This window comes from Pseudophryne corroboree, chromosome 4 (genome assembly GCF_028390025.1).
Source record: "Pseudophryne corroboree isolate aPseCor3 chromosome 4, aPseCor3.hap2, whole genome shotgun sequence".
In the NCBI taxonomy this organism is placed as follows: Eukaryota; Metazoa; Chordata; class Amphibia; order Anura; family Myobatrachidae; genus Pseudophryne; species Pseudophryne corroboree.
This window is the reverse complement of record NC_086447.1, coordinates 260,235,467-260,249,545: the sequence shown is the minus strand read 5'-3', so window position 1 is coordinate 260,249,545 and position 14,079 is coordinate 260,235,467. Positions and strand designations below refer to the sequence as shown.

The 14,079-nt window shown below is 40.0% G+C and overlaps 1 protein-coding gene across 20 annotated transcripts in view; it reads right to left on the bottom strand.

Annotated features, from left to right (window-relative positions):
* Nucleotides 1-379: 379 nt before the first annotated feature.
* MBNL1 (muscleblind like splicing regulator 1) overlaps nucleotides 380-14,079 on the bottom strand; it is a 220,840-nt gene continuing 207,140 nt past the window's right edge. For all 20 annotated transcript variants that reach the window (XM_063916088.1, XM_063916085.1, XM_063916086.1 and 17 more), the window contains 2 exons: nucleotides 13,803-13,877; nucleotides 380-8,890 (listed from right to left, as the gene is read on the bottom strand). In XM_063916088.1, coding sequence (XP_063772158.1) covers nucleotides 13,821-13,877 — 57 coding nt within the window. In that variant the 3' untranslated portion in view covers nucleotides 380-8,890; nucleotides 13,803-13,820. The remainder of the gene's footprint in view (nucleotides 8,891-13,802; nucleotides 13,878-14,079) is intronic.

Sequence of the window (14,079 nt, the reverse complement as noted above, 5' to 3'; positions counted from 1 at the left end):
TATTCAGAATTTTATGTCACTACAGCCATATAAAATGTCCTCCGTTCTCTTATTTTAAAACTAACATATATTTTTTGTCACATCCAGGGGTGTATCTGGGCCTGTTATTACCTGATCACTAAACTGCAATGGTTCCCTCTTCATCACTTATGCAAGTGCTCCAAAATATTTGTATACCAAATGAGTGCATTTTAAAAGTAATTTATTGGATTTTTTTTTAATCATAATAGTTTTAGCCCCCTAAAAACTTTGTAGCTGAGATAGCTGCCTCAGGTTACCCCACCCCTGACCCACAACCCATGTTTTCCCATTAATCTATAAACTATCTTCAACCCAGCTTATGTTTTCATTATGAAATGGCAGACACAGAAAAACCAACTCCATAAAGATAAGTTTTATTAGGGCAATTTCACTTTATTTTCATACAACATGGTCACCTATTAGCATTAAGAATAAAATAAGCATAAAAACAACCTGCAGCCGAAGACAGAGTACATAGGTTTTAGCAACTACAAGCAAAAAAATAAGTTTGTGGTTATACAATAGCAAAATCAGGCTCATCTGTCCTTCTAGCAGATGAAAAGTTCAACAATTCAATTTAAGTGCAACTTAGGTATTTGCCAGTGTGACTTCTGGGTAACAAAATGGTCCAATAACAATAATAATAATAAATTCATTTTTAACTTTGGTTTAAACATTATACTGTTTGGTGAGTGCAATTTATTAAGTACTTATATACAAATCATCTGCTAAAAGAACAAATTAAAGCAAACAAATAAAATAAAACTACTTTAGTACTACAGCTTATGTGAGCTGTATGCTTTGCCTGCTTATGATTAGAAAGTGTACATGTTGTGGCCACGTTGTGGAGGCATCCATTTTGTGAGCTGACCAAATATCACAATGCAATCAATTCAAAACCATTACTAGTAACACCACTGTGGCAGATTGTGCCTCATACCTCAGAAATCTTATGTAGTGAATTGTTAGGTTGTATATTGGCTCATCTCACAAAAAAAATAACAATCCAGTGTGTGTGGGCAACAGCTGTACGTTACTGCTTTGTGAAATTCAGTATTTTGTTTCTGTTTTGTGAACAATAAACTACTAACTGTCTGAAATTGAATTGAATAGTATATATACCCTTAATATTGCCTATTTCCTGTGATATTTCAAACATGCAGCTGTTTTGAGTAATGTATGGATTACTTGATCCATTAATCTACCTTTTAATGGCTGACGTATCTGCACTGTTTGTGTAATGCTGTTCAGGCAGATGCTGACCAGTGAGAGAGTCAGTATTTGTTGGTTTTATGATCTCAGAAAATGGTTATTTCTGCCCAGCTAAATAATCCTGGCAAACTACTGTACAAGCTGATCACATGAAGCAAAGCAACTCTTTAGCGATTATGGAGTGCTAACTGCCACTTTGCAAGCAATTTTGTTCAGCCTGTCATATTATGAACCTTAACAAAACTCCTTGTAATAATAGACATTTTTATTCAAAATAAGATCTTACTATAATACATGTTTCTCTCTTTATTTTGACTATATACAGAAGTGCAAAAAGTCAACTTCTCCCTATCCTTTCCGACATGCAAAATTGCAGCATAATCAACCTTCAAGAGTATGCACACTCTTATTCATTACGTAAACTTTGAATATTTGGATTATCAACAAAAAAAGTCCCTTGATTTATTGATTATGCAGCTTATTTATAACAAGGCCTGATATTCAGGGATTTCCAAAAATATTAAAACAATATTTTAACATCTGAAATGGATACAGTAGAAAATAAATTTTACTCTAATATCTAGGAACTATTTTCTTATAACTAATTACAAACAAAATAACTCATCAAAATATTACTTAATTGTCTGCCAGGATTGTTGCCGTAGCAACAACATAACACCTCACTTTTTAATGATTATATAATATAAGATATCCATACAAAAGATCTTTGTTCTCTTAGTGAAAACTAACAATGACTGATATTCTTACACTGCAATATTAAGTCAGTAAAATATAAATCATTTAGTTAACAATAATACAAATACTTATATGACAATACATGTAAATTCAGAACTGAGTATGGTATGAAGAAAATAAAACTACTTTTTATTCTTTTTTTTGTATTTTGAAAAAGTTATCAGTAAAATCTACTTTAAAAAAAACAACTACAAACTAAAAACAGTATTTAACTTGTAATAGAAATAAATGTATGAAATTAAAAATTACATTTTAACAAGAGAAAAAAGTACTATTCAACGATGTAAGTAATTATCATAAAATGTAAAGTCACTTATACTTTCTTAACACAACTGAAATTACATTGGTTTGGGTTTCAACCCGTAATGTAATCTAAGGCTTTAGTAGATGCACAGTACAATCATTAAAATCAACTTCAGTCTGATACCAAAATAATTTCGTAAGGACATAACATTTGCAATACACCATGTGATTGATCGTCATATCCTCTGATTCAACCATAAGTGTTTGTGACTCTGCAGCCGCTTCTATTTATGAACGATTCCCGGCTGCAGATTTTCCGGAAATAAAAGAAATCCGCTAGGTGAAATAGATGCGCATCTAATATATTATAATACTGCACTATAATATTGAGATATTAGATTGAACAGAGTTTTTCATGGACCAATTGCTTTAAGATAATGCAAGACATATGCTGAGGGTTATAAACTGCAACAAAGGACAAATGGTGGATTCAAAAATGAAAAGTTGGGGTGTCACTCTCAATAACCAATTAGATTATAGCAGACATTTATCTAGAAAATGATAGCTAGAGTCTGATTGCTTGTTACTGAAGACTCCTCCAATTTTCCTCTTTAGAAGTTGTCTGCGATTAAGATCTGGCGGGGTGGGTTTAAAACATGTTCTGTATGAAATGGGTTTCACTTAGAACTTAAGATACTGTGGCACAGGTAAAATAGGGACATGCATGTCCCAAAGCTAATGGGTACTGGCAGATTCTGCTCACAGTGTATGAAGCTTCTAGAAGAATCTGCCTACTGCAATAGACAGATAAATGCACAATGGGTGATGCTGATCGCAGCTACTTGAATCCACTCCCTAAAGACATGGAAAGATGTGGCACTAATGGAACATCATGCAGTGCATGCGGGTTCCCCTTAGGCATGCTATATGCAGACATACTGTATGCTGTACTGTGTCAGTCAAAAGCTGGGTGCACACGATGCAATGGTCATCCCGATTTCCCTTGAACTACAGAACAAACGATATAGTGCGTACACACTGAACAATCCTTCAAACAACCTAATGATATATTGTGCTTCACTAGGTCGTTTGGTCGTTAACAATATATATGTGTGTATATATGTATATATATATATATATATATATATATATCAGGTAGTGTGTACACACTAGACAATTTGAAGTAAAATGTTAACGATATCTTCAGGTCTGCAGATCTGAGTATGCGTAAAATGACGCATGGGAGCGCGCAATAGTGCATACACACTGGCCAATGTGGACGATTTGTCATTCCGATTCGGCTCAAATCGACAAATTGTCCAAAATATCGTCTAGTGTGTACCCAGCTAAAGGACTTTCCTTCAGTACAATTAGCTCCAGCTACGAGAATTAAAGTGTTGTATATATTACTACAGGGGTTTCTTAATTGATACCTGTTTACCAGAAGTTTTAATTGATAACACCTTAATCAGCAAATGTATTGCAGGTTTATCTGCCAGCAACAGAAAGTGTTCACCCAAAGTTTACAAAATATATAATGTTTCATTCAGATACAATTTGAAAGATGCATCAATTAGATTTTGGTGTAATTTTCTATAATCCGTAAAGTCTCTGCTATGGGTTAATTGAACTTTCATGCCTTTCTATCAATGAATACAAAGTTTTCACAGAGATTAGATATACCGTACAGTAACAATTAGGATTACTGTAATCATTTGTTTTATGGCATCACAGAAATAGCTCATCCTTTTATAATCCCAAAATTTCAATTAACACAGAGGGGCCTATTTATCAACATGTTCACTTATTATGAACGATAAAACTCGTTGTGTATGATAAATGGTGTTCCAGCCAATAGATCAACTGTATATATATATATATAGATAGATATATATATATATATATACACACACACACACACACACACACACACACACACACACACACACAAACAAGCATAAAACTAATTCTATATACTTTAGGTTAATGCATAATGTACATACTAGGTCTCAGATATGAGTATTACTGAAAGAGTACTTTAGTATACTGGATGTTTAATAATTTATGGTACAGATATACAGCACAGCTATAACTAAACATGTTCTGGTGATCCTGTTATAAGGGAAAGTAGCAGCATTCTGTGACACAGTCCAACCTGGTATCCGGTCTCTAGGTCGACCACACTTAGGTCGACAATGTCTAGGTCAACAGTAACTAGGTCGACATGTTCTAGGTCGACATGCGTTTTTCCACAATTTTTTTCTTTTTTTGAACTTTTTCATACTTAACGACCCACGTGGACTACGATTGGGAATAGTAACCTGTGCCAAGTGCAGTGGTAACAGAGCGAGGCACCTTGCCCGAAGCATGGCGAGCCATGCGAGGGGACACGGTGCACTAACTGGGGTTCCCAGTCACTGTACGGAGAAAACGACACCCCCCAAAAAGAACTAATGTCGACCTAGACCATGTCAACCTGGAAACCCTGTCAACCTAGTTTCTGTCGACCTAGACACTGTCAACCTATACCACACCCGTCCATCCTATACAAATCTCTGTGTAGATGCAGTTTCAATTCTAGATGGGACTGAATGAAGGACACTGTTCTTAAACATCTATGTAATGCACTCACTAGTTGCATCAAATGGCACCATTCTTTCAGTGATTATTTTACAAGGCCACACTATTTGTTAGTGGAACTGCAATGTTTAGATTTCTGAATAACTACTGTAGGTACAGAAGAGATGAGTGACATTAAAATATGTATATTATTAAGGCAATATAAGTGCAAATTTAAAGGCGTTTACATACTGTAGGAAGGGTGATAAGTAAAAACAATCAGAACGGAGTAGGTTAATTCCAATCTTTGACCCTATCAATTTGCATTTACAGTAGAGGTGCCTACCTAGGCAGGGCCATATATTACATCTTGCTAATATAATGTAGATTAACTGTGGACATTTCACTTCATGTATGGCGTACAGTTACAGTAGTAAGCACTAAATGTAAATATATACTGTATATAGATTTAAAGATTGCACATTTATGATATACTTTGTGTAGATATCATTTTGTACAAAAGACTGCATTTTTCCATAGTTTTTGCTGAGCTGCATGTTTTTTACTGTACTTGTCACTTTTGCTTGTGACTATTATTATTTATATACTGCTAGGATTATACACAACCCTGCTATGATTATATACAGCCTATGCCAGTGGTTTCCAAACTTTTTGGAATCATGGTGCCCTAGAGCATAAGATTTTTTTTCACGGCACCTCCAGGACAAAATCTTCTTATTGAGAAATTTAGAAAGAAATATAAAATTAAGTAAATTGTGTTTATATGTCATCCATAAGTTGAACTGTGTGGTGAGTGACAAGATTTGTTTCCGTTTGTCCACATATTTTATGATTAGCAGCCACCAGCACTGGTTTTGCCTATAACATTGACCATAAATAATTTTAATTAGTCCTGGACCACCAATCCAAGGCACCCCTGCATGTGTCCCGAGGCACCCCAGGGTGCCTAGGCACACAGTTTGGGAACCACTGCCCCATGCAGTTGCGATCAGTCTAATTGAGAGACTATTGGATTCTAATTCTAATTTGCACAGATGCAGCCGCAGGGAAGTGGCTGTGCAATACTGTACAAATGAAATGCAATTGCAGCAGGAGGCATCTGTAGGAGATAGACGCCTCCTGTATGCATCTACGATCCGAGTGCTACTTCTAAAGGCACAGCATCGGATCACCATTGTCACCATCGGTCACAGCACTCTGTCATATTTCTCAGCTGAAGCTTACTCAGACTGGGCGTGGTAACAGTTCAGACAAATGACTCAGCACACCTACAAAACGTACCCGGTTACTGCCCCCCAAACGCTGCAGCATGTCAATCGTGCTGCGGCTAAGAGGGGACTGCAAGCGATATCACAGGACCCGTTCTGCACATGCATAGACCCCCAACAATCGGATATGTATATAAACCATTGGGTTTGCGTACAAATCCAAATCAGGCCAGTTATCACAAAGTGTGACCTGACCGATGTGAGAGGCTCATGTGGAGACAGCAGCACTTGCAAAAATAGTGATTCCAGATCAGAAAAAAAATTACATTCATTACAGGATACTCACCTATTTTTACAAAAACACTTTTCACCTGAAAGATTTATTTTCAATCAAGGAATCAGTAATATGACCAAAGCATTGAAAGAAAAGAAGTTTTTTTTTTTTTTATTTGACAAACTTTCCTGATGTGCAGCAGTCAGCTGCTCTCACTGGGCAACTACCAGCAGCTTGCTACCTGTTATGCAGATATCATTTTCAGGAAATAAAAACTGGTTAAAGTTACAGCACTAATAAAAACAAATATTTATTCAGGTCTGTTTCTATATAGACACAAGTATCAGCAGTAAAAAAGACTAAGGGGAAAGCAGTGATAAGAGTGGAGAAATGAGCCAGTGCAAAAGTTGCGCATGGCAACCAATCAACTGCTCTGTATAATTTTAAAGTATGCAAATTATAAATGTTACTTCAATGCTGATTGGTTGCCATGGACTTCTCCACTGGCTCACTTCTCCGCTTTTTTCACTGCTTAGTACATCTCCCCCTAAGGGGGCAATCCTATTAGCAGCAGTAATTTACCGCTGCTAATAGGTTCACTGGGGGCTATCTAATTTGTCCCGATAACCTGCATTTATCAGGGATTATTCTTCAAGTCGAAGCATAATCCCCGATAACCAGCCCTCTGAGGCGCGATAACACATAGGTCCAAGAACTTATCCCGGATCCCATGTGTTATTGCACAAAAGGCGGGTCCTTTTTTGCCTAATAAAAAACAGCCTAATTGCTAATAACCATCGGTCAAAAATTGGGCCATCAGGCTGATTTTATCGGCTGAAAAATTATTGCAGCTAACTGGATGCCCCGTGAGTGTTGTAAATGTGGAATTACTTTTATTTTTGATATGGTCATAAAAGACACAGGACATTTAAAACTGAGCTATCATTTCATCCATTTTATTCTTAGGAACAATTCAGTTCTAAATATTTGTGCATAGTTATGTCTGTGTTTCAGGGAAGAGATAAAATGTGCTAAAGTACAAGTCAGGGACCACCAAAGGTTTTGTAGTACTATGCATAGATAGACGTTTCTACATTTCCAGTGACAATAAAGTTGGTTGTAATAAATCACCACTGCATGGGCAGGACCATAAAAATCTGTGAAACTGCAAATTAAACCATTTAAAAAACACTCAGTACGTGCTGTACAAATGTTATGCAAACATGGAAAAAGAATGCAAGCCTCTGAGCACTGTGCTCGGTAACTGGTGAGCAGGCGGTAATTTTACCTGAGTTTTCCACTGCAAACACCAGCGTTCCATTACAAATGAAGCACAGACGAGAGCTGTTTATGCCATTTTACATAGCAGGGATCACTTCGTAAAAAAAGATTGGAACAAATGTGGATCTGAGTAAAAACAGTATGCTCTGCTTGCTTTGGCATTATTTTGCTTCTGCCAGGAAGCTTATGTCTTAGCTTCTGCTAGCTGACCAAACTGAAATAATAGTTTAATTATGTTATGTTATCCTATACAACAAAAGGCTAACGCTGCTCCTCACCACTATGGGGGAATTCAATTGTTTTGCATGCCGGCAGCCACTAGATGGTGCCCAGTGGAGCAATTCAAGTATTGCCACGTTCAGGCGCACACTGCGGTTGGTAACTTGTATTGTTTAATTGCTCCAGTAAAGGTAACTAATCACCCTGTACAACACAATGCATGTCATCAATACACTGGGATATTTTTTTTATCTCTGATACATTATTTAAAGCCACATAAAAGGATGCCATTTCTAGTGATGCCATCTACGCATCTAAGGTATAGCTAATTTCTGTGAGAACTTTGGCTTTGAAAATCCAATAGGGCCCTTGGCTGACCCATAATAGCACAAAAATGTGATTTTTCTGTAAAAATAATAATAACACTGTTGCAAATAATACTCTATAATGATGTACGGTCAATGGCACTTCATGAGAACACTTAGTAATACCATACTTAAAGCCTTAATGTACTTTAAAAACATACACAGCTGTGGTTTGCTTGGCACATTCATCTGTGTCAGACCTCTTGCCACCTCTTACAATCTATAACAAGAAAAATATTATCCTTATAAAACTACTTTGCATGCATACTCTCAGCCACAATGGTAACTTTTAAATACAAGGTGCACCTTTTGTTATTTGTAAACCTTGAAAGAAAATAATGAAAACTCCTAATCTTGGTCTAAAGACGTACCAACACATTTGAGATAGATGTTTATAACATAGTCTGCATTTTCAATGCGAGAAGAAGCCAGAACACTTGATGGGCAGGTAGCTGGCACTAAGAGATGTATGTATGCAATTCGCTTTTTGAAAAGACAGGATATGTTTTTTTACTGAGATAGTAATATTTCTTCAACACAAATATCAATAAATTGTACAAATGATATATAGATTGCAATGTGTGTGATGGGAATCCATGTCGATCTTTGCATTGTTCAGCATGCACTGTGGGACACGTTCTGTCTCTGGTTTGTACTGTATGCATACTATGGCTAATGGCCTTGGCCTGTAGATTTCTTCAAGTTCTCTGTCCTTTTCTCCTCAGTATGGTCTACGGAAAAACAAAAGAAATATACATAGGGTTTATGTTCATCATTTTATCAATTACACTTTTGTTTTCAATGTTTTATTTGTGGAGTCCAGTTCTGTCAAACCGCCATACTGTACTTCACGCGTGTCCTTCTGGGTTCATTTCACACCTTCATGTCATACAGAAGAATATCTGCCTTAGTTTAAAACAAATGCGCGGAAAGAGGCAAATTTCAAAAACCCTAATGTAATTATTTTATCCATACAGAGGAAACATTTTTGTTTGTTTTAAGGTGACGTCCATTATAATAACTGAGTAAACCGCATAATGGGGGTAATTCCAAGTTGATCGCAGCAGGAATTTTTTTAGCAATTGGGCAAAACCATGTGCACTGCAGGGGAGGCAGATATAACATGTGCAGAGAGAGTTAGATTTGGGTGGGGTGTGTTCAATCTGCAATCTAAATTGCAGTGTAAAAATAAAGCAGCCAGTATTTACCCTGCACAGAAACAAAATAACCCACCCAAATCTAACTCTCTCTGCACATGTTATATCTGCCCCCCCTGCAGTGCACATGGTTTTGCCCAACTGCTAAAAAATGTCCTGCTGCGATCAACTTGGAATTACCCCCACTGTGTAAACACACCGCATATTCATAGCCTATCTGCCGTCTGAACTGCTTAACTCTTTTTTGGATTGTTCATTTTAAAAGAGCATTGTTCATAATCCATTATTCCATTTCAGCATTTATTGCTTGGTGGACACAGCGCTACATAGACATGGATGCTGCACACCACTGTGCATTGTATACAACAGGATGCATGCATTGCATACATTGGGGTATATTCAATAAGAGTCGGATCCATTCCGACATGCAGTTGTCGGAATGGATCTGACAACCCCTATTCAGTGGACGGCCAAATCCGACTGTCGGATTTGGCCGTACACAGGGTCCTGTCCTGTCATTGCTGTTAGCGGATGCGCTGACAGCAGCGGCCAGGAATGCAGATGGCGGCGGCCATGAGCGGGACGGCGGCGGGGATAAGCTGGGCAGCGGGGGGAGCAGTGATCGGCGGCCGGAGCCGGCTGCGGGGGGACATATCTGGGGCGGCGGTGGGAGGTGCTGCTGCAGGGAAAGAGGTGCCTGCGGGCACGGGGGGGGGAGCAGAGATCGGCGGCTGGCGGGGGGAGCTGGCTGCAGGGGTACATGTCTGCGGTGGCGGGGGGAGGTGCTGTAGGGAGAGAGGTGCCTGGCCAGACAGCCAGGCACCTCTCTCCCTGTAGCGCCTCCTTAAGCCGCCGCACACATGTCCCCCCCGCAGCCAGCTATCCCCGCCGGCCGTCGATCTCAGCTCCCCCAGCCGCCCAAGCACCGCTTGTCTCCTCACCTCAATCCGACTTGTTTTCAAGTCAGATTGAGTTTGTCGGAAAGGGTGCCAAAACCTGTCAAATTTGGCCCCATTTCCAACAGAAGCACGTGGATCGGCGCGTGTTTTCCGACAAGTCGGGAATTCCCGATTTGTCGGAATAAATCAGCCCCTATTGAATAGGTCGGAACCCCTACCGACCTATATCTGTCGGAAGCTGCCATCCTTCCGACAAGACGTCAGCTTCTGACAGTTATTGAATACACCCCATTGTATACATCCATGTTCTACTGCCAGCATGATGTTAGCTGAGCAACATGCTCAAAGCATTTGATGTTGCTTAGGGATGGTCATTGGAGGGTTAAACATCTATGGTCTCCATCCACAGTACCATCAAGGATTAGTATCGATGGTTAGGAACCATCAACGGGAAACCATTGATAGTTTGACCCATTGGGGTCGATTCTATTCGGCAACTAATGAATAGCGCCGGGAATTAGCTCCCGACGCTATTCAATTCAGCAACTAGTTACGTCGGCGATGGCCCGTTCTCGCCGACAAAACAGGTTGAATTGTCGGGAGAACGGGCATTCTCCGACTTAACTCCCCGGCGCGAGGCTGATTCCCGACAGAATCAGCCTCGCGCCGGCCGCGAGGCAGCACTTTTGTCGGGTTTCTCTTCTCATCCCCCGGGGATGAGAGAAGAATTCCCGACAATTGCAGGTAATTAGTTGCTGAATTGAATAGCGTCGGGAGCTAATTCCCCGGCGCTATTCATTAGTTGCCGAATAGAATCGACCCCATTGATGGACATTCCTTCTTTGGGACACAATGGGCAGCAGAACCACCAGAAGGGGGGGGGGGGGCGCAACTGAGCTGATCAAGACTAAAGGTGGCCATCCACTACTCAGACTTGTCTGAACTGCAGATAGCATCAGATTTCTCTTAAACTCTCCCGGGAGTGTCCCGGGAATTGGATCAGACCCTGGCTTTAATTTTAATTACATTTACTTCAGATATATCTGATGCGATATATCATGTGCCAGATTGCATCAGATATATCTGATGCACACATGCTACATGCGATTGATCTGATGCTGCTGCTGCTGCCGCTGTTCCCCCTCTTGGTGGGTGGGAATGGCTAGGGAGATGCCAGTCAAGTGACGCTTCAGATGAATCTGATCAGATACATCTGAAGTAAAAAAAAACAATCTGATGTGCACCTGTTTTCTTCAGATTCAGATAAATAGTTGGGGCAGCCTCAGAGATCTGTAGTTCAGATATATCTGACACGGGAGTGCGCATCGGATCGGAAGAGCCATCCGATGTGACACTTTTCTTCAGATATGACGGTCAGATGTGTCGAAATCTGAAGAAAACTGCCCAAATCGGACTAGTGGATGGGGGCCTTAAGTTCTGTGCCTCTTATGCCAGGGAAATAATAAAATTGCTGCCTCTGTGCCATAGCTGGCATCAAACCAGCGGATCACCACCATCAGTGTCAAAACCATCAGCGATTAGTGACAAATCATCCATGGTTGCAAAAAACTGGTGGTCTATGGCCATCTCTAATTAAGCTCAGACCCAGGACAGGACTGCCCATCTGGCCAGAAGGGCCGATGGGCGGGACCAGTCACAGAGAAGCCAGCTCTCTGTTTGTGCCCTCCGCTGCCTGAAGTACCTGTTTGTAACGCACAGACATGGCACGCCCCCGTGCGCCATGTCCATGCGCCCCCACCAACGTCCGTACTGTGTAGTTCAACAAAAATGGGGGTGTATGCGAGTCCATGACCTCCTGGCTCACGGTACGCCCCCAGTGCACCACACCCGTGCACCCCCACAGTTGTGCGCGCACGCACAAGAGAATGCCGAAGCCAAATTCTAGCTCTGGTCCATCCCTGCTCAGACCATATGTACCAAAGGAGTAGGGAAAGCACCTGTAGGCACATTATTTTAGCAAAAAAAACATTTGCTATAGGAAACCAACATGCTTTTGTTTTTTATGACGCACCTTTTGTTGTTCAGTAGTGTTTTTGAACAACATAGTAAGCAAGTTACTTTCCCCATATAGTACATGTATCATTAACAACTCCAGTAGGCAACATAACATTGGAACATTGAAGTTTGCAGGTATACAGAGTTCATGCACATTTTGTAAAAAATGATGGCACCGTAGAGATAGCTTCGTGAAGTGACATAGAAATATATCCTTTTATAGGTGTATAGTGATATCACTGTATATACTGTTATACTGTACAGTGCATCCGGCGCTTCACTTTTTCCACATTTTTTACTTTGGCTTCTTAAAAGCAAATGTAGAGGCTTTGCCCATAGCATCCAATCAGAATCTAGCTATCATTTAATTAGAACATTGAAGCAAATGACAGAATCTTATTGGTTGCAAGAGTAAGGAATAAATACAGTATATTCCTTAATAGTAAATAGGAATTTATTCCTGTGTTGAAACTAAAAGGAATGCATGTAACTACCCTTTCACAATGTGACAGGTGCTGTCATTTTGTACACTAGCAGAATGCCTACTGATTCCTTGTCTTAATTTCCATGCTACTATCATTAGAATGAACAATACTACAGAAAAGAAAAGGGATTTTAAAAAAGTAATTAGTTAAAAAAGTGGCGTATTAAGAACAGGCATAATAAACAGACATATCTTATATACGGGTTGGGTACGGGATCCTAGGGGTCAAAATACCGATGCCGGCAGGGGGGGGCGAGCGGATGGAAGCCCCTTGCGGGCTTGCTGCGCTCGCCACACTGCGGGCTCGGTGACAGGTTCTGCTCCCAGCGCTGCCGGCATTCTGGCGGTCGGGATCCCGGCGTCTGTATTTTGAACGACGGGATTCCGACCGCTGGGATCCCGACTACATCCCCTTATATACTACTGAATAAGAGTAAGATGGCATTTATTCATGGCATGTGCGTTGTCAAATCACATAACACTTCATTACAATAAAAACTGCATCTAAGAGGATGTGCCATTGTTACACCAAATGGTGAAGGCACCAACATACTCATTAATTTGCACGCAGTGCAAGCGTAACTGACGTAGCAGTATATTATACACGAGTGCCATGCACACACAGACTTATCACGTTGAATGGTGCAGCTAAGCTTCTCCATTTGTACGTAGAGTAAATACTATTTTCCTTGTACATACACAGAGGCAAAGGAACCATTTGTGAGTTATTAGCCCATTGTAATAACTCTAAAAGACTGTTTGTAAGCAGAAATCCATGTTAAGGTGCTGCCTCGGGACTCTATCGTGGGTCTCTAACTGAAAAGCATTTTACCTGGGAGAAGAGATTGCGTGGTACAACATGTGGGCAATTTACTCTGTCCCACTGTCTTGTAGAGGGTATAAACCAAATGCTAAAATCTAAATCTTATCATATTTTTTAAAAAATCCCAAATTATAATATCCTGTTGCACATGCATTTGTGCCTGAACTACTCCCAAACCTTAAAGCGCTAGACCTCAGAATAATGCTAATTATTTCAAAAACACATTGCACACATCTGAAATTTGAAAACGCAGAGACAACTTACTGCATTGGGAAACGATCTCTAGAGCTGTGTAATATACTTGTGACTACTCAGATGATCTGCAGATATTATGGGTATCTGTAGGTAAAACAGGTTTACAATGAATTGAAATCATTTGCAGCCAAAAATCAGCCACTTCTAGAAAACAGAACAAGAGCAGTTGTCTTCTGAATATGAAGCATTAAGTACACAGTGAAACTAAATGCTATAGTAGCAAACTGGTGTTAAAAATTGCTTAACAACTGTAAATAAGTGACAGCAGAAGCACAGGATGCCAGAG